Below are 21280 nucleotides of genomic sequence, written 5' to 3' on the forward strand. Positions count from 1 at the left end.
AGGTAGTCTGCATTACCACAGGAGAGAATTCCAAACATTCAGTCCTTCGTTATTATGAGGGAAAATAAAGATAGCTAGGCATCGAGAGCATCTAATTGGATAGTTTTACCCTGACTTTAATTGTTTCAACTGTAAAAGTCTATTATGACTCAACTTTGTTAAGGATTATGTCAGCCTGCTTTATTTACTGCCACATCCCTGTTTTAACCGTAGCTGCTCTTAATTACCCCAGTTTTCTTTTGATATTAGCAGTATCTGCTGTATCAAGGCAAGGTGTGCACCGATTACAGTGGAGTTATTTTTACTGTTATGCCTGTAATACCTAAAAGTTCATCAATAATAGCTGACAAATGATGGCTGAAAGCAAAGTTCTTCATGAAATTATGGATAAAGTCTTTTCCCATAAATAGCAGGACTAATCACGTCAAGCCACCAGCAACCATGATCTCTCTTTCTGCACAACATACTTGAAAGCACAATAGGAAGCTTGTTCACACTTAATACTCAATTAGCGTGAACAAGCTATATAAATACTACACAAAATGTCCATGTTTCTACATGGCTGCATTTTCTTTCATAACAGACTTCCTGCTTGCTCTTTAATCCTACACCACACGAGTGAATCGGGTACAGTTTTAAACACAGATTTACATTCTTCACGTACAGGAGCAAGTACAGTTATTTGTATTTGTAGAATCAGGACTACAGTATATGGCATTGGTAATTTGGCACATAGAAACTATCTGAGACATTTTTTATGAGGGCCCCTTTAAACAGCTTTACTTTGTTTTTCCTGCTGTTCTTTGGGACAACAATGAATGTTATTCAGCTTCAGCTCCAACTGCAGATTAATTTCCAAAGATTAATGTAAAGTTATTTCCTGCGCTCCCACAGTTCAGTTTTGTTAGGAAATATCTCTAATATTTACCTTTGTGATTCTATATAATACTGTGATAGTGGTCTATATAATAACTAATTATACGCAGAAATGTTTATACAGTCTTTTTTCTAAAGTTATTTAGGAAAAAAAATCTGAAATAGCTTCATAACTGAGCACTGCAGGCAGGAAATCAGAATTACAAAGGAAACCAAACCAGGTTCAAAAATTTTTTTGTTTCCTGAGAAAATACTTGCAGCTTTTATGGTTTTGTGCAGAAACTCACACAGACTCGAGTTTTAATGTGCACCCAAACAAGCTAATTTGTTCGGTGCTATAATGGTTTTCATTGCACATTAGCTCAATGGTGTATGACTGTAATCAGAGATTTTCTTGTCTCCACCTACACCACAGACAGACAACAAAGTCAATGGAGTGGGGGGCATGAGGCGTTTGAAAACGCTATTCAACAGTATGTAATTTACTGTAAGTACAAGCTCAGGAATCAATATGCAGGACAACTATTTATATTCACCGTACTATAAATAAAATGAGCGCTAAGAAAGGTATTGCACAGCAGATCTGTGCAAGTCAGTGCTGTAGTGATGGAAGTTCCATTTTGACCAACATCTGTCTAATCTCGGAGGGTCACATGTTGCCGTATCCTGACATGAATAACACTGTGTGGGTTGTTTGTTGTTTTGGAAACATTTAAGCATTTATGACAAATAGTAAATGTTCGCACATAGAGCCTAATTTTGTTTTTTGTTTTTTTCTGGGGGCCTCCAAAAGAACCCTGGAGATCCCAGAGCCGAGTCACTCTGCTTGCTGCTGGAAGTTCTTGACAGCAGATGGAGCCACAGAGAGGGAGCTATTATTTTATGTGACACAAAATCCCCATTTCATTTGTAAGAAAAAGTAATAAAAAAAGAAAAAGAAATAAAGTTAAGAATGTCATACAAGTTACGAGCAGTCAAACGCGGAGCGTGCACTCAAAGGGAGTGAGTCGGTGCGGGAAAACAATAGTCAAGAAGGTCCTGTGTGAAGTCAAGGCTATTTTTGGTGGGGCCCGCCTCGCCTGCTATTTCTGTCAGCAGGAGAGCGAAGGGGAGGGAGCAGGGCTTCGAGGGGGCCGGACTTACTTCTCTGTAACTTGCCTCCGATAAGTTCCTGTTTCGGCTCCTCAGTACAGGCTTCACTGACAATACCAGCGGACCTCTCCATCTCTCTTCCATCACGTTCCGTCAGCTTTTTGGCTCTTTTTACTTGTTCAACGCTTCAAAAACAGACTCCGATACAAGTTGGATTATCTTCAAGTGTGACTGGACTCTTTGAAGGGGCGGTTAGGTGTAAACGGGCTCCAGTTTACAAGGTAGGCAAGCGCTGGTGGTGACACGGTCCGAGCAGCTGAAAGTTTGATAAATGTTCTTAAATTTCGGGCTGTTTTGTGTCGGGCTTTCGACTCGTCGGGCAGGTGCAGTATGGCGTTAAGCTACGTGCGCAGGTGCACTCTTTTAACTGCTCGCGAACACTTGGGAAAAAAAGTGTCACGCGCGCGCATCTTTGACGAAAACTAAAAAAAAAAATTGGCACTTTTCTCGAGCTTTAATTTATTACATTAGTCTTTTGTACATATATGTTACATAAAGTCACCATCAACTCCAACAGTCGTTTTAAAACATGATTTGCATTACAGCTCAAGTCATTATGAAGCAAGAAAGAGTGACTTTAAAGCAAAGTGCCGTTGACAAGCTGTAAATCACGTAAATAATGTCTGCCTTCCTAAACAGAGTGTTTTGTTGAAACTGCCCGAGGTGTGTTAATCACACACCTACGTTTCTTATCAGTCATTTCTTAAGATAAGATTGAAATATTATTTACTTTTGGCCCCAGTGAGGTTGAGCAGATGTCGGCCAGCATCACAGTTTAGCAGCAGCACCTCCGCAACCCAGTTTAAAGTGCAGGTGCACTGTTCGCGTACTTTTCTACGACTGGGATTATCGTGTGTGTGTGTGTGAGAGAGAGAGAGAGCGTGCTTGCGTGGTACAGCCCAGACCACCACACACTTTTCTCATCTTTTCTATCCACATGTGGGTCAAAATAGTGCACTAGACCTGTGGTTGATACATCACATGAGCAGCTCACATTGTGCCAAGTGCCAGCACATGGCAGTGGTGAAATCTATTAATACACACCTGCAAGAAACGTTGTCACCTCTCTCTTTAAGGCTGGTATTAAAACTGCTTTGTTTATTGTGACATTTTTAGGAAAGGTTCAGAGGTGAAAGCTGCCAGTTATCAACTGTGTTTGGGTTTGTTGTTTTGTTTTGTTCATTGTTGTTAGATATTGTGAATATGAGCTCCAGTTCAGTGATATACTTTTGTCTTTGTCTCCACAGATGGAATTGGCACCTCTGGGAACATCGTAAAGACTGACAGACAGGACAGCGTACTTCCCACAGTGGCAGGTTAGACCTTAAACCTCTGCTGAAAATGCTCAGAATGCAGCTCTGATTTAATAAGTAGTTGGTTTTTTTGGTAATATTTTACTTGAACCTCTTAAAGTTAGGCAAAAGCCATTAGCGCTGAAACGCTCTTGTGGAAAAAGATGCTGCCGCTCTCCAGGCAGTCCCTGCTCACGACTACATCTTGTTTTCTTTACATCATTTTCTTTTTAACATGTGTACACACACACACACACACACACACACACACAGCGTGTGCAATTTGGGTGACAGCAGTTTTTCCACAATGATCTAAGCTGCAGTAAAAGTAGAGAACAGGTGCTGGCCTAGTTGGAAAGACGCAGCCTCCTCGGCTGTGTTTTTCATGTGGGTTTAGAAGTTAGTTTTGCTGCAGGTCATGCAGAAGTTTAATTGAACATGCGTCACGCAGTCCTACAAAAATGTGTGAATGTAAATTTACCACATGAGCTATTTATTGTTTAGTAAACGTCCAATAGCATCCGTTTTTAGTTAGTTTCCTACTAAAACAAAAGACTTAGCTCTGTGTTCGAATTAATATTAGGAAATCACTGGTACCAGTGTATAGTACAGTAGAGGGATTCACTTCACTTTTTATATTTTCACTTCCAGGATTGTGTAAGAGTCATCAGTTAGGATTCTGACGGTCATTCTTCTTGACACAAAAGCTTCTCACATAAACATCTGGAGATATCAAAACATATTTTCTTCTAATTATGGCTGATTACAACTGTTTCTTTCACAATGTGGTCATGGTTAGATAATGAAAATGTTCGCTCTGACTACTAGTGTGATGCAGGACGTGAACTTAGGCTAACCCTTTAGCACTCATTTCAAGAAGCCACCATCTTTCCAGTAAAATAAGCGCGGGCTTGTTACTTTCCTTTGTAATCGTGTCAAATTTTCAACAATTTTCAGCAACCCTTCCTGTCATGTATTAGTCTGTTGTGCCTCTCTTTAACAAAAAGCGTAGTTGATGCTTTTGTTCTTAAACCTGAGCTCAAAAAGTATTTGATCTGCTGCTCCAAGCATCAGAAACAAGTGACCCAGGCTGGCACTTTTAGTCCTGCATTTTTAGTTTAGATTAGCATTCTCTGCTGTGAAGCATGCCTGTGTGATCACGCTGTGTAGGATTACAATGCATGACTCTCTGAATGAAAGCCGGCTCTCGCTGTGCCAGGCTCTGCTGACTGCATGCTAACCAAGGACCCACTATGGGCTTTGTGTGTCTGCGTGCATGTCTCTGGAAAAAAAACAAAACAAAAAAACCCCCACTGAGGTCATGGCCGTAACTGCAGAGTCTGGTTACATGCGTGTTGTCCACGCAGGGCAACTGGCACTGGCTCTCTATCCTTTGTCTTCCTCTCTCTAATTTCTCCATCTCAAACATGCACACCTCGCTTTAAATCATTTGGTCTGTGGAGTGCATTGCCCTTACGCCAGACGTCTGAAGTCGGAGATTGGTTAGCGATCTAAGGTGGCGGCGGTCTGCGCCAGATGTGCATAACATGTGAAACCACCATTTTAAAAGCCTCTGGAGCTCAAACAGCCCTTTAAACTACACAGAGTGCTATAATAGACCTGCAGGGTTACGTCCCACTTGTCCTGCTGTGTCTGTAATAGCCTTGAACCCTAATTTTCCACATACATGAAACAGAAAACACGCAGAAGTGCTGTTCACTCAAAGAATAGCTTGTAATACTTGGCTCCTGTAGCAGTTACCAGAAGTGAGAGCATACAGGTATAATGATGATTTCGGACAAGTTTCACAATGGCTTTCAAAAGCTATGTCTATTAATAAAAAGACCTTCACCTCATATTCAACTTCTTCCTCCAGCAGCCTTTTCCTCTACACGCCCTAGAAATGAAAAAAGACACAACTCTTAATCCCTCAAACAGAGATATTTCAAAATAGTTCCTTTTTTTTTTTTTTTTGATTGACCATAGTAATGTTCTTTTTCAATATTTGTTTTCCTAATAAGGAGTGAAAAAACTGTCTTTTTCAGGGCTGTCAGTGAAATCAACAAAAATTCCTTACAAATTTCTTCATAGAAAATACGACTTATTGCAGTTTGCATGTGTACTCTGCTCATTTTCTCAGGTCTTTACTCTATGGATTGCTAAATGGAATAACTCCAACAGTCATGCAGTGGAGATCACATATCCTAGTTGTGGTTTCCAGCCACATTGGTCAGCTGATCTGGGTGCTGTGTTTCTTTTAGTTACCGGTTCCTGTTGAATTAAAGACTCAACTGGAGGAAAGTTGATAAGCAACAATCAATCAATCATTACCTCTAATGCTGGTAATCGTTCTCACTTATTTGTATATCTAAGTAACATGATTCCTACTGAAACATTTAATCAGCAGGTTTAGCCTTTTATTGAGTTGATATATCACTAGAAGACTGTAATGTTGCAGCTGCTAGACTGTTTATTTAGAGCTTAATTGTGCTCCTTCTTGAATTTCCAGTTTGTGCTTTGGCACCCAAATAGCATTAGGTCATTCATCCTCTGCAGCTGCAAATTCAAAAACGTACTGACGTTTTGTACTAATGAACAACATATACATTAAGGTGATTTTGAACTCTAATACCCGTTAAAGCCAAATGGGAGTGCAGACACAAGCTGTTCAGTAGTCGAGGTAGTAATGGTTGTAACAGTAGACGGCGTTGGAGGTTTGGCGGCTATTTTTGACCTGCTGAACAAATGGCTCAATTGTCCTGCCTCGAGGTGCATGAAATCACTTGATATGTCAGGGGTAATGTTATATAATACTCTCCAAGGGGGGCTCACAGGACTGTGTTTGTGTGTGGTGCAGTTGTCTACTTTTTTATTTCAGTTTAGAGTGTGTGTGTGAGTTTTTCTGTGTCTGTGTGACAGGCTGCACATATTTAAAGTATTTTCTTGCAAAGGGGACTGAGAGACTGTAAGTGTGTGCGCTGTGGCTTGAGGTAAGAGTGTCCTCAACATTTTATTACTGTGTCAAATCAATTCACGTTGCATTAACCTTTGAGCTAAAATCTTTTTGCTGTGGTCTGCTGGGTAACTGGTCTCTTATTGGCCTCCAGCCTCAGTCTGATACCTCTCCCTCCCATTTCTCTCTCACTTCCATGCACACAGTCGTGTACATGCCGAGGCACGTAATTCGGATTAAATTTACTGAAGTCAATGGAATTCTTTCTTCTAAGGATTTATTCCTGTGGCATTCAGGGTATAAAAAAAACGCACAAAAAAAATCCCGAAACACTCAATTTTCACCTCAGTTACAGCCACTGTGCCAGACGAGAAGCCCTGGATCTAAATCTGTTTCTGAGTTCCAAACTTTAAGGAAGCTGGGGTTGTTCCCGTTTCCCACTATTGGTGAGAAACAAATACACGGAAAGTAAGATGTCCTAGCTTTAATTAGTATCCTCTTCTTTTTTTTTGTTTTATCTTTCCCTCACCACCAGTGGCTGGGTTTTGCTGAAGATTTCTTCCTGGTAAAAGGGAGTTTTTTCTTCCCACTGTTGCCTAGTGATTGTTTCTAGGGGATCATCTGATTGTTGGTGTTTTCTCCAGCTACTGTAGGCTCTTCACCTTGCAGTATAAAGCACCTTGAGGTGACTGTTGTTATGATTTGGGTCTATATACATGAACTTTCATTGAAATAAACTTGAATCAAAGGACACATTTTACTATTTGTGTACTATTTATTTTAAAGCTAATTTGCTTTTGTTTATACAATTAATACTTAAGTCACCAATCCTAAAATATTCAGGATCAGTGACCTTGTCTTTGTTCTTTCTTTTTTCTTTGAAATGGTTAGTTGCTGACTAAACATTACGTATGTAGAAATAAAAATCAAGAACATTCATGTAACAGCCCTGAACAAAAAAATAAATTTAGATGTTAACTGAAGCATTAAAGTTCTTTGCAGATACAGGTCCATCATTAATGCTAATCATCTTGCTCATAGATAATAAGTTAGCCTGATTCCTGATACTGTAGAAGCCACATATCAGTCACAAGTTCTCCGAACCAGATGATACCGTCTGACCTAAACAGCTCAACCAAGTCATGATTCAGCTCACACCGACTGATGCTGACCTCGGATCAGATGGCTTGTTGTAGGTGCGGGTGTAATAGGATCTGACCGGACTCCTGACTTTACATGTGACTCCACGTGTGTGTGTGTGTCTTGATTATCTTCAGTGACGTTTACAGCTTCAGGCTGATTTCTTTGTAATTGAATAGGAGAACCACACGATACAGGTTTATACAATGCCCATCTGTGGTCAGTGTGTCTGTCTGGGTGTGTGTTTCAGTATATGTAAGACAAGTTTCTGTGAGACACCCTTTTTCACAGAGGATGATGAAAACAAATAGTACTGCAACAGAGGTGAGAAGAGTTGCTCTGTAGTTTGAAATCTCCAGTAAACTAAAACCCGACACGTACAGGACTTTTTGGCCCGAGGCAGATACCTATTTTTAGAGAGTAAAACATTCCGATATTGAAGGGTAAAATGAGGTTGTGCTGGAATTGCATTGAAAGGGGAAAACAATGGTGTTGCTGTTTGCTGACTTTCCAGAAATGTATTTCCCGAACTAGTTAGCAACTTGGGGCAAAGACGCCACTTGACTCCATACCACCATTTGCTCAGCTGTGATGTTTGCAGCTACATGTCCTGCAGGAAGTGCTGAGAGCCAGAGCGGCTCTGTGGCATAAAGTATGGGATGGCACCAAACATAGGTTTCTGCATTATGTAGTGACATTTTTATATTGCACACCATAGACGTTACTGCTGTTATGTCTGTCATACCATCCAACAGCCAAAGAGGCAGGAGTCGCATGTTACCAATCTCACAAAAATGAGTACAAAATCATCTACATCTTTTTTGTCCAATGAGCAGAACAAACATCTCAGTTTATTTAAAGAAATCAAATGAAACCAGAAAATTTCCAATATTAGAAAAAACAAAACAAAGAGACTTTCTTTTAAAAATATGACCAACCCTTGATTACCAAACAATTTCTCTTTTTGAACATCATCAACTTAATGTTTGGCCTCCATCTTTGTGTATGATTGAGAATGGAATTGGGTTTTTCCAGAATCAATGTTTTTTTTTTTCCTTTGTTAGATACGCGCATGTGCGTTTGTGTGTTCATCCCTGACCAGAGTACAGAGCATGTGCAGGAATGTTAATGCCTTCTTCCTTTGTTATCTGTGCAGACGGCAGAGTGTGATGGTGCATATTCATGAAGCTGATTTCCTGGAACATGTTAACTACTCCCACAAAATGAAGAGATTTAAATTTAAGAGAAGCAGATAGGCAGATAGAGTAGAGCGATACTGTAGATTCTCTCTCTTCTCATTTTGTTTCTTTTCAGTTTTTTCCCAAATCCTATTTCACACATGTACTTTATTGTAGTTTATTAATGTTTTGCAGTTGCAACAGGCACCAAAGCTGGGTGCTCTGGCAGTCAGCCACTCCAGCATGTTATCCCCGTTCCAAAAAATCTCCATGTGAACAGGTCACGCAGTCAAGCTTTGCATCTTGAAACCTGTTATAAAACAAGTAGAGGGGGAAACCAAACTAACTGCTGCTCACAGTTCAAAAAAATAAAATAGTTGCTCCGATTTACACAGCATTTCAGCAGCGTTCATCAAGTAATTAATTATCCTTCAGGAACGCTCATCAAACTTGTGTTTACGCTGAACTGGATGTTGATGTAAGTTTTGTCAGATTTTGCTGAGTTAAGTCAAACTACGTCTTCCATGCAAGACGGGCTGAGGCTTCAGCCAGATAAGCAGATATATTGTGTTGTTCTTATCAGCCAAAGGCCTTTGCTGCAGATTGTAGCCACCAATCTCACTACCACAGGCTTTTTTTTCCCAGATATGGCAATAGCCACAAGCTATCAGCATATCAGTCACCACTGTCATTTTGATGACTCACTGTTTTCACTTACAACCAGCAATATTAGTTTATTATAATTAATCGTGCTTACAGTATCACAAAATATTTGAGAGAAGAGATATGAGCAAGACACTTAGGGCATTATTATTTATTTCCCTCACCTGGCTTTGTGTTTAAGAAATGTGTGAATTCTGTGTTTTGTTTTTTTCCCCTTCTGGCTTTTTATGATAAGTGTGTGTGTGTGTGTGTGTGTGTGTGTGTGTGTGTGTGTGTGTGTGTGTGTGTGTGTGTGTGTGTGTGTGTCTGTGTGAGAAACGTGTATTATAAAAGATAAAGAGGGAGATCCCGTCGAGTGAACTACTGTTGAGTGGCTTTTTTTGTTGGGAAATGTGAAGAATGTGTTTGATGTGAAGGACAGCAGGAGTGTGAAGGAGAAAAGGAAAATGTATACAGATGTGCAACAGAACTGAAGTTGGATTGATCTCTAAAGTAGAGTTTGTGAAGATTTGAGATTCCTCAAATTCTGTGAGAAATTACAGAAAAAAATGGTTTTTTTAAAAAAAAGCAATTTGCTGTTCTCGTCATAGCTGAGTACTGTAAATGCAGATGGCATTGAGGGGAAGAATATTGGCCACAGTTGAGTAATCATTCAGGCTGCAAGGGAGTGTCATCCATTTATAGTTCACAACAGTTTGCGCACAGTGTTGGTGTGATGTGGGAACACTAAAACAGCAGTATAATGGCAATCAAACAGTTATTGTAGTGTAAAGTTTATATTCTATACCACATATTGCTGTGTTCTTTTTTTTTTTTTTTTTTTTTTTTTTTTTTTATAGTAGAGAAACTGCAAAATAACAGCTTAAAGACTAGAAATGCAGCTGCCGGTACTTGACTGTAATTTTACAGGAAATGTTATTCCTGTGTGGCTCAGCACACAGTTTTTAAATGTAATCGTATTTTTTCGATGGTGAATAGTTTCCTCATGTTACACTGGGAACAGGAACATGCCCAACACAACCAGTGCTGCTTTTGGTAGTTGAGCAGCTGTATTTCATCAGCTGGAGAAGTGCCATTCAGCAAATAAAGGGTCCTATTCCTGTCAAAGAAGGAACTCAGTTTCTTAAGTCTCCACATTACCGCAGTCTTGGAGTATAAGAATTTATTTATTTTTCGTTTGTTTCATAGTTTAACCTCTGGTCTCCTGAAAAGTTTGACACAAGGAAAAACCAAAGTCCCTGTGTTGAGCAATGAAGGTGTCAGATGTCATACAAACAAAAACTCAAAGAATCTGAGTTCGTGCAACACAAAGAGAACCTTTCCTCACCTGTGTTATGATTAACATGTTGCAATACCAACTTGGGCCTTAAGAACATTTCTCAGTCAGACATAGTACTCGTTTCCCAAGTTACAGTTCTTCTGTTTGTTGCAAAACAAAGCAAACACAAAAAGTATCGCTTTCCCCATGCTAGAAGAGTGTTTGGAGTAATATCTTAACCGACAGTATGTAAAACAGCAATGGGGAAAAATGGCAGACAATCTGGTGTCTTTTAATGTGTCAGTGAGCTAGTGTGTGGCATTCAGCGGAATACAGGAAACGGAGATAATGTGGCTCTCTGAACCACGTCTGTGTCGACTGTTATTTGTCAAACAGGAGAGCACACCTGGTGTCACCTCTGTGACAGACGGAGGCATTCAGATGAGTGAGTTGTTTCCACCTTCAAGCAAATTATAATACTGGGTTAAGATAATAAAAAAAACAAAGTGACAGAGATGCACTCTGTCAGAGTTTTTCTATCTGTGTGACCTGTATGTGAGTTATGTAAATGGGTGTATTGCTGGTATGCTGAGCTGGTGGAATCCCAAAGCACCTGTTTAGACGAATTAGAACACGATGTAATGACTTACTTAGATTCCTCACACGATGTTCATAAATCTCCTGATGGAAAAAGTGAAATGAGACAAATTTTAAAAACGTGTAATTAAAAATAAAAAGCAACACAGTGGCTTTTGTTTCAAATACCTTGCCCTTGACTCAGATTTGGAAATACTCTGTAATGACTCTGTTATGTCCTTAACTTTAAAACTGTTTCCATCTTCACTGTGATTCAGGAGGTGGAGCTCTTTCTGTCTGTTTGTCGAAGTCCCTTTTTCTAAAGACTGTCCCAGATGTATCATTATGTGAATGTAAAAGAAAGAATTACCGTGTGTGATATAAGAAAAATGCCATGTGGCAGATTAGGCTACTGAAATATATAAATTCAGTCAGGTTTAGGGCTAATTGGTGAACATTAAAACACAATATTGCTATGGTGAAAGTGGTAAACGCTGTAGCTGTATAACGTCATTGTAACTGTTGTTAGCTTGTGGTTGGTCCTGTCGAAGCTGCTAGAATAGTTTATTTGTAGACTTATTATTTCAGTGGCAGCTGGCTCTTATCTTATTTTTGGGAAAAAAAAATATAAAAATTGTGATGTTGCATAAACGCGCTGATTACAGAGGCAATGGAAACTTCATTTTTGAACGATCAATAAATTATTCATCAGGCTGGTTTTTGTTTATATAAATAGAAGTCAAACTCACACACTGAACCATTATCATCTCATTTCAATCCCACGCCAACTGTACGGGGGCTGGCAAACAGGATTCTTAGGTAACCTGCAATCAAAGTATAAAGCGGGAAGAAAATCATGAATTATTTATTGATTTATTACAAAGTAGTTATGTATTGAGCTTGGCAAATGTTTTGGAGGAGGGTGAAAAGAATCCAAGTGTGGATTTTTCCTGTCGTTCTCACATGAAGGCCTGCAGCCAGATATCTTTCAGAGTCTTGCGGATGATTTAGGTGCCTCTGGTGTCCTCACTTAACACTCGGTAATGTTTTCACTTAAGAGGGTCGTCCTCATTTTTGCTGTAACACATGCATACGGACACACACACTTGCATACACATAGCAGAGGGTAGTTCCTAAACTTGTTGACAGCCACACACACACACACTAGCATTTACACTTGGATACTCCAACTATGCACCAGCGAGATCATAAATATAGAAATATTTTGGCGACAGTTGTAGGCAGGGAGGCCCACACCCATACACGCGCACGTGTGCACACACGCACACACAAACCATAGTCTGGCCAGCTGCTCTGGGAAGATGAGGTTTTGAATGGGAGTGACAGCTGTGGATTCCTCTGGATGAAGGAGGGAGAAAGGGAGATAGTAGATAGGAAATGTGAGCGAGGAAGGGGGATCAGTTGCTGAAGGAATGAGCGAGTGAGAAGAAGCGGTGGAAAAGGAGAGCGGGAATGACAAAGAAAAACACACATCTGGATGAATGAAAACCCGTGGGGTGCATCAGAATTCCTCTTTCCTTTTTCCTCAACAAACTCCCTGCAAATTGAACCGCACTCTATGGAGCAGAGTAATATCAAAGCTGATCAATATAACCTACCCATGGCCCTGAAAAGTATCCTAGTATCAATATGTGTCTCATTTTAAAATAAATGTATTATTTCAGGTTTGAAAAAGATTAAATAATGAGATGTAAACATGTCCTGGCAGCAGTTACCATTTGATGTAGCACACAGTTGAGTTTGTACTCTTAGAGAGAACAAAGAGACACAGAGCGTTCCCAGAGTAAAGAGCATGTGATTCTAACTGTCAGTACCAGACTATTTATAAAGATCCTGTGTTGCACAAGGCTGATTTAGCAACTTCGTGGATTTTTCTTTTTTTGTGAATACATCCCCATGTCTTGTGCTTTTTACTCAGTTTGATTAGCTGTTACTATTGTTGCTCTGTACTAAATGCTAAATGACAAAATCTGTATTTGCAATAGGTTTTCTGAGTCCCTCCCCCAGTGACTTGGATCTTTCCTTGTAAGACGCTTCGTAAGAACCTAAAAGTCAAGATGAACAAATCATTCTTCTTTTCTTCCTTTCCAAAAATGGAAAAGAAGAAAAAATTAACAGTGTAATCAGGCGTCGCCATGGCCGACAGACAAAACAAACAGCTCCACCTGTGGAAACCAGGAAGGAATTGAACAATTCATTGAAAAAGATGTCGAATTGCTGTGACTAGTTTGCCCCATAGTGGCACTTCTCCCCCACAAAAAAAGTTACAGTAAGCTTTACAACCTTACAGCTGAGATTTATTTTTTCTAATATGCTGTTTAAAATTTGTTTTAGTCATTCCTGTAACATGTGTTTTGTTAACATGTATTGCCAACAGTGAAAAAGCTTTCTTGCACCACTCCTGCTTCCTAAAAATTAGCTGAGATAATCTCCTAAAAAGCCAAAGTATTCCTTGAGTAGTGGAAAAACTAAATGTCTTGGTCAAGTAGCACTGCAAAGTTCTTGAACTCTTTAAGCTGTGTCTGAGCCTATTTAGTACTACAAACAATTGAAATGGATGAAACACAACTTATCTGGGCTGTCAATAGCTGACTTAGTAGTTTTCCATGTGCCTATAACGTGTGTGTTCATTACATTAGTGTGTTGCCTTCAGGGCCAGTGTTAGTCATTAATCTGAGTCGTTAATGGATGTCAAGGTCTCGGCTCTTCATGAACAGAAATGGCGATTTGAACCGATCGGCCGATTATGTCCGACAAAGAGGCCTTCAGAGGAAGCAGTGTTATTCTAATGAGAAACTTTCCAGCTGTAGGGCTCAAGGGCACTGTGGCAGCGTCAGCGTCACAACAACAGCAGGGGGAGGAGGAGAGGGGAGGAAATGGGAGTCTAAACTGAGCTCTTAAACAGGAAGCCACCCTGGTTCTCTCATTGTTGTGTTTTTATAGACTCGACTTCCTGCTGACATGACCGCCCCCGTTACCATGGTTGCAATCCATGTTGTTTATGGGATGGACTTCAAAGATCCCCTGGTGGCAAGACACTAATGGTCACTGCTGTGTCAAGAGTGTGATGCGGAAAATGTGTAGTGTGTGTGTGGGGCTGAAATATGCTTTTAGTTGTAAAGAGGTGTGCGCTCGTGAGGATTTAAACGCTTCCTTTAGTGTTACTACAGATATGAGTTATCACTTAATTTATGTAGTTCAGATTTTATTTGTTATACTTATTATACTAATTATGATATTCTTAGGACTGTTTTGCTCCAGGTGAGTGAGAGAGTGTGAGCAAAATGATGAAATCAACAGTCTGGTGTCAGAGAGATTCGCCAAATAGAGGCAGAGAGAGGGAGGGAGGAAAGAAAGAGGAGTTAAAGAAAAAAAAAAGAGGATGTGGCCGACAGTAAAAGATGACTGGAGGGGAGTGGAGCTCTCTGTCTAATTATAGATCCTGCTGTGAGTTGGCTGAGGCAGAAGTGCTACTGGGGTTTTCACATTGCCGGATATTTACAAGACAAACACGGGTATGTGCCACCGACTTCTTTATTGTTACTTCCATGTGTGTACTTGTGCATGCGACAGTTTTGGTTTTTTTTTTAATATCCCGTGAGAGTACGGTGAGGGAAAACTTGTACGAAATTCACTGGATACCGCGCACTAGAATCCTGCTGAGATGTGTGTGAGAGTGTGATGACTGACCTCCATCAGCCCAGCTTGTGTATTAAAGAGAGCGGTGCAGAAAGTTAAAGAGCTTCTTGCGTTGTTTAATTCTCAGCCGTGTGTCTCACTTTTCTTTGATACTGCACTACTGTGTTTCGACAGTTACTACTAAACTTTTTTTAACAGCGGCAGCAAAGTTTACAGGAGTGTGTGTGTGTGTGTGTGTGTGTGTGTGTGTGTGTGTGTGTGTGTGTGTGTGTGTGTGTGTGTGTGTGTGTGTGTGAGCTCTTGCTGATCTCACACAGCAGCACTGGATGTTTATGGAAACTTGTTGAGGACTTGGGAAACTGGACCCTCAGTGCATTATACATCAACCTTCTTCTATTACACACACACACACACACACACACACACACACACACACACACACACACACACACACACACACACACACACACACACACACACACACACACACACGTATACTGACATAACCACGCACTTGCAGTCCCATCTGTTTGTTACACACACACTTATGCACACACACCTTTTATACACTTAAATGGTGTTGGGATGACTGCTCTGGTTGTTTGCACGTGCCAGCGGTTCCTGTGAGGGAAGGGTGGCAATTTTAAACGAATGAAATCAATCAACACGTGAGATTTTTAGCATTTACTTCAACTGCCATGTGCCCGCAATACTATGCAATAAAACCTGCCTTTGACACAGTTTTCTGCTGTTATTATCGATGGATGGTTCTGGTTGAGTCAGCAACATAGAGGAAGGTTTAAAATGAACTTCCAGCATGAAGTTCAGATTTTTGGTTTGGCAAATAAGGAAGTGAGAAGTAGTAGGATTTCAGGAATATACGTTGCACGAGTGTGCAATTTAGCATCGAGGGAATTTGTAGTAGTAGCCTAGTATAGATCAAAAGTCACGCTGCTAAGTGCTGTCATTTGCCTGATTTACATTGCATCAGAAAATGGTGACATAAAGTTTCATAAAGCCACTTCTATTTGTGTCAACATGTGGCTTCAAGAGCTGACCATTTCTCATCCTGCTTCTGATAATTGCTGCAGTGTGTTATTTTAGTTTAGTTTTTGCAGATTATAAGAAGCTGCTTACTTAAGAAGAGCCAGGCTTAAAGCCCATGGGTCTGACCCTGCATTTGTTTGCTTTAGATGAAACTGGAACTGTTTTCCTTGGCAAAGTGCTCCAAAGACATGCTGCAGGCTTGGATCAGGAATTCTATGGAGCAAGTATTCACGCGCACATCCTCAAATACCATCACACTAAGCGCACAATGGTTTGACAGGTGTTCAGAGTGTGTGCAAGCATATTTGACTCCACATTATAAACACAGGTGGATTCTTCTATTACATAAGCTTGAAAAAGCACTGTAATAACATGGATGAATGCAGTCTCAGGCTTAAAGAGAAAGACTTGAAAATCGGAGTCAAAAGGCGGCCTTCTTTCAGATTTGATTTGATTTGATCTCTGAATGTCGTTGAACCTCTGTTAACTGTGCTTATTCTTTCCTTCATCTGAAAGGTCCTAATTTGCATTGGAGTCTTTTTTTGTGCCTGCAGCTCAACAGATACCTTGCGGTAATGACATTTTTATCTTCTGAAATTAGCTGGTGCCTCTAAAAGGTGTAGTGTGATTTAGACACACACGCATGCAGCAGAGAGAAAAGAGAAGGAGTTCTAACTATATTTGGATGTGTGACAAGACACAAAGTGGTTGTGTGCTCTCTTGATTGTTGACTTTGTAGTGAGTGGTTCTCACTTGTGGCACTATTCTGGCTGTCAGCTCTCAGTGAGTGAGAATAACTCAGCTACACGGTGTTAAAGAGAGGGGACCTCCTCACCTTTCTTGTCTGCTTGTGCTTTTTTCGTTTTGTTTTGGGGTTGTTGTTTTTTTTTTTTTCTTTCCAGTGTTCCTCAGTTTTATTGCAGCGGCTTTTTCTCTCTCGCCCCATTTTCCACTCCACAAGATGGTTTTGAGGAAGAAAGGGAGAGAGGAAAATACCAAGCGAGGGAGAGAACGAGAGAGAGGCCTTTGCATATCCTTGTCTTACCTGTAAAACCAGTCCAGACTGAGCTGTACACTAGTACAGAATAAAAGAATAGAAGAAGGGAGGACTCAGATGTAAGGGATTACCCAAAATCACTTGCTGTGGGAAGGACTCCTTGTCTCTCTCTATCAGTCACACATATCTGGACGCACCCATTTGAATTTCATGTTGTCTTCATTGAGGACATGCACCTAATCTACATAATCTGCCTGATAATTCAGCACATTCCCAACGGTTTCTGCAACTAGGCGAGCAGTATCGTACTGCACCCTTGGTAATTTTCATAATGACACACTGACACTCCCACACGTTCTCACTCGCACAAACACACTCACTGAATGTAAACCTCTCAGTTGAATTTGTCTGTCTTTGTTTCACAAAGAGCTTAGCTGTGTGTCACCGTTAAATCCAAATTTCAAAATAAATCGTAACCTATTACAGTGTTAGGTATGTTGAAGTTTTAATCTTGGCACCAAGAAGTCTTGGAGTACTGTGCACATTTAAACACACAGAGTAGTTACTTTGTTACCCTTGACTGGGAGATGTGGGCACCGTTTTGTTTTAGTATAAAAGTCTGCCGATGCTGAATGCACGACCACGTTGTTTTCTGAATGTTGGTCTCAGATTTAGTTTAAGGCTAAAAAAAACACATTAACAAGAAGTACCGCTCACTCTCTGGGCAGTATTTACTGTTAAGGAAACAGTACTGTGTGTGTGTGTGTGTGTGTGTGTGTGTGTCACTGGACATAAATAACTTGACCTTATTATATAGTATTTTACTACTACAGTATATTTCTAAAAAATTAGACAGCACATTCTCTCTCTTGACTGTACTTCCTTTAGTGATATAACATATTTTTGGGGTCAGCTATTAAAAATCATAGTTATCAGGCTTTCAGTAAACATTTTTCTCAAATAAATCATTAAGTCGACCTTGAAGACTTTGATGGATGAAAGTCATATTTTAATGGATAGTTAAGATGACCCCGCCCTACACCCCAGAATTCTTTCCAAACTGTCATGTTTACACACAGAAAGGATGGCACACACACAATTACCACACATTACCAAAAACATAACCTCTTTGGTACTCTTCTGGAACTTTGGGACAAATAAATACATAAAACCCATCAAGTTCCAAATGCAGTGGGGTTTTTAAAATAAATTAAAAATTAGTTTCTCAACTTTCTTTGGCTTTCATGAGTATCATGTTAATAATGCTCAAAAAAGGACCTATTGCTTAAATGTATGTGTGCATGATATGCATGTTATTTTAGCACATGCATTCCCAGCTCTATTTGCAGAAAATAGCTGTGCTTTTTAAATAAAATCAACATGCAATCATAAGCACAAGGCCAAGATTTGTTATTTCTATCTGAGTGCAACACGCAGATGTAATGAAGTGTAACATAATGCCATTCTTTAAGGGAACTAAAAACACCAGAGCCTCGTATTACTGGGAGAGGCCCCAGAGAGAGAGACTTTGGATGATTTAAATGTGCCTGCAGAAGTTAAACCACTACATGGTGTCTAGCCTTAAAGTCATGTTGGCTTCATGGGTAGTGTGTTATTCTTAGTTATTCTGCATTTCTAAAAACAGCATAATGTGTCCGCTTACTAGTGATACTTCTGAAGTATTACTACACACTGAGGAATCTGGGGAGAGGAAAAACCCTATAGATGCACAAAAACAGATTTTTAAATGAACCCAGATTTAAAGAAATTTAAAAAACGCAGTTTGTTTATAATTAACCAACAGCTCAAAATCTGATGTGGTGCTCATGAGGCATTCAACCATGATGACTACTGAGTCCTATACTCCAATGTAAGCACATCACAATACTAGAAATGTAGTAGTTTGTACCAAAACCAGTATAATTACACGATTTTCAACCCCCCGAAATACAAAAACAAAATGATTGTCCTGTGTTTAAATAATTACTGGCAAATGTTTATATCTTGTTAAAGGACAAAGACCAGATATTAGGATGGTTGCGTTTACTTTGGGTCTTCATTCACAGTGAGGAGGTTCCATGCTAACGGCATGTCAGCGCGAGGCTGTGAGTGTGCGTGTCCTGCACTCCCGTTCACATGGGCTTACCGGACATTGTCTGGTCAGGGCCAAGAATGCTGGAAATCGACTGATTCCAGTCCCCTGGTCAGTCTAGTTTGAATGCTTTACAGAGTAACATGTAACAGACGTTCCTTAGAGGTCTGTCGGATATCAACAGTGTCAAATAAAGTTATAGCTTGGTACACAGATTACACATTAGGGAGTAACAAGTTTATAAAAAACTTTTTTACATTGTACTCTGCTGAGATAATTGAGCTCTACTGCCAAGTTATTTCATGTTTTGTAAGTTCTTCATAAAGACAAGTTTAGCAACATTTGGCAGTAATGAGGATTTTTCCAAACTCTTGAAATTAATAAGAGAAAGCTGTTTTATGTGTGTGTCCTTTTTGTATTTTTGCTTTTTTTGTGTGTGTGTAGGCCAGCATTTCATGGAAATCTTTGTTGTGTTTTTTTTATTTATTTATTTTTGACAACTAACTAGAAACTGCAGGTGACATCACTGGGTTAATCTAGAAGAGAGAGTGTGGTTTACCCTGTAGAAACAAAGACGTCTGTGTAGGTAAATGTTGGAATAGAGTGCCATTTGCTATTTATAACCCAGGAGAGGAGGGTGACAGACACTGGTGTTCCCAAACTCTGTGTGTGTGTGTGTGTATGTGTGTGTGTGTGTGTGTGTACTGTGCCAGCCTTTGTTTCCGTGCACGAGCATGTTCTCCTCTACGTTTCCTCAGAATAATTACGTTATTATTCTGTGTTGTCATTAAAGAAAATATGTGTGCATAGCAGCCTGTGTCTTTGTGAATGTGTGTGTTTGCCAAGGGATTTCTGTTATTCCAGCCACGGCCGGCATTCGGGCTGTCTTTCTGCATTTGTAGCCTAATATGGAGGAAGAGTACTGACGATCTAATACATTAGGTGAGGTTTAATGTTTGTTCTAGGAGACACAGCACTACTGACATCATCTTTCTTCTGTACTGTTGTGTTCATGCCCAGCCTTGTCGCAGATTGTAAAAATAGTCACCTTCTGAAGAAGTCCATGCACATTATGTAATTATTCACAATGAATAAATCATCCATTTACAAAGCGAATGATGATCAGCGTGAGATGCACAATGTCAACATGGTGCTTTAAATTTCCATCTTCAGTCATTCTGCGGTCACTGTAATAAACTTTAAAAAAGCATCAGCACAGCTTCTTGGCTTAACCAGATAGTTTTGTTGTAAAACTTCAGACTTCTGGCTCGGACGGAATTAAAAGTTCAGACAAAAAAAACAAGGAAAAGAAAAATCTTCCCTCCTTTACTTAAATCTTTTGCATTTTCCAAGCCCATCCCAAGGGGCTGGATTGGCTGCTTTTAAAGGTGGGTTTCTGCCCCTCAGGCAGTTTGCTTGACGTTATGTGGTGCACATAAACATGAATGGTCCTGTATTTCATGAAGGGCAGCAAGATTTTGAAACTGAAAGTGTGTTTTCTGACTACATTGAGTTTTTTTTTTTTCTTTAAACTCCTCTGATAGGACTCGTGACTGAGGTAACCTACAAAATGTAGTAGCTGTCAGACATGCGGTAAAGGACTTCTTTTAACCTAAACCACAATCTTTTCTCAAACCTAACCAAACAGTGAGAGAAAACGCAGCTTAAGTGTAAAAATATTTATTTTTATGATAGTGTGGGATTCGAGCTGCAGTCTCCTTGGTGAAAGCTGTTTGACTTACCCGACCACCGCCGGCTCCTGGCTCGTAAGGTGGTCTTGTTTTTCACACTGGAAGCAGATCATTTTGTTTGCACGAATACAAATAAGATTAATTTTGGCGATTACTTTACAAATTCCCCTGAGACTGTGGCGTCTATTCATTTCCCTTTTACCCATATCCAGTCAAGTGCTGCTATTGGCATCAGGCCAGGCCACGCTGTGAGTGACATTTACTTCACACTCTGCAGCCCAACATCTGAGCAGCACCCAAGATGATGTCACATGAAGTTATTTCATTGTGCTGTGTGTTTGTGTGCACGTGTGTGTGCACACATGCAAGTTTAAGCATTAGGCAGGTTTGTGCAATCAGTATTTACTCAAGCCTATTTTGTGTGCAGCTCGTGATTGTGGGTAAATGTTTTTTACCGTACGTGTGCCTGCTTGCTTTCGGAAAGCTTGTTTATGCGTGGGTGGTTATTCAAATGTGTGAATAAATAAACCGACATATGCAGGTGAATGTGTGTCACCTGCTGCAGCATTATCCACATGTGTGGTGAGATACATTTGAATACCTATATGTGCTTACAGCTGTGTCTCTTTTTTGGTGTGAGCCACTGTATATTATTTTATTAATTTATTTTTTTTAGTCATGTGTAGAAATTTGTGTCTGTGTGTG

The 21280-nt window shown here is 40.0% G+C and overlaps 1 protein-coding gene across 3 annotated transcripts in view; it reads left to right on the top strand.

The window, feature by feature from the left end:
* Positions 1-21280, top strand: part of hdac7a (histone deacetylase 7a) — a 59160-nt gene that overhangs the window by 17830 nt on the left and 20050 nt on the right. The window contains exons 1-2 of one of the 3 annotated variants that reach the window (XM_006785277.3): positions 2067-2249; positions 3276-3344. Coding sequence is in view for 1 of the 3 variants with exons in the window: in XM_035905517.2 (XP_035761410.2) it covers positions 3276-3344 (69 nt within the window). In the remaining 2 variants the exon portion in view is untranslated. Of the gene's footprint in view, positions 1-2066; positions 2250-3275; positions 3345-14491; positions 14625-21280 lie in introns of those variants that run through there. The other 2 variants (XM_035905517.2, XM_035905519.2) reach the window with 2 other exon arrangements.

The sequence above is a fragment of the Neolamprologus brichardi genome, chromosome 20 (genome assembly GCF_056152115.1).
Source record: "Neolamprologus brichardi isolate AB-2024 chromosome 20, ASM5615211v1, whole genome shotgun sequence".
Lineage (NCBI taxonomy): Eukaryota > Metazoa > Chordata > Actinopteri > Cichliformes > Cichlidae > Neolamprologus > Neolamprologus brichardi.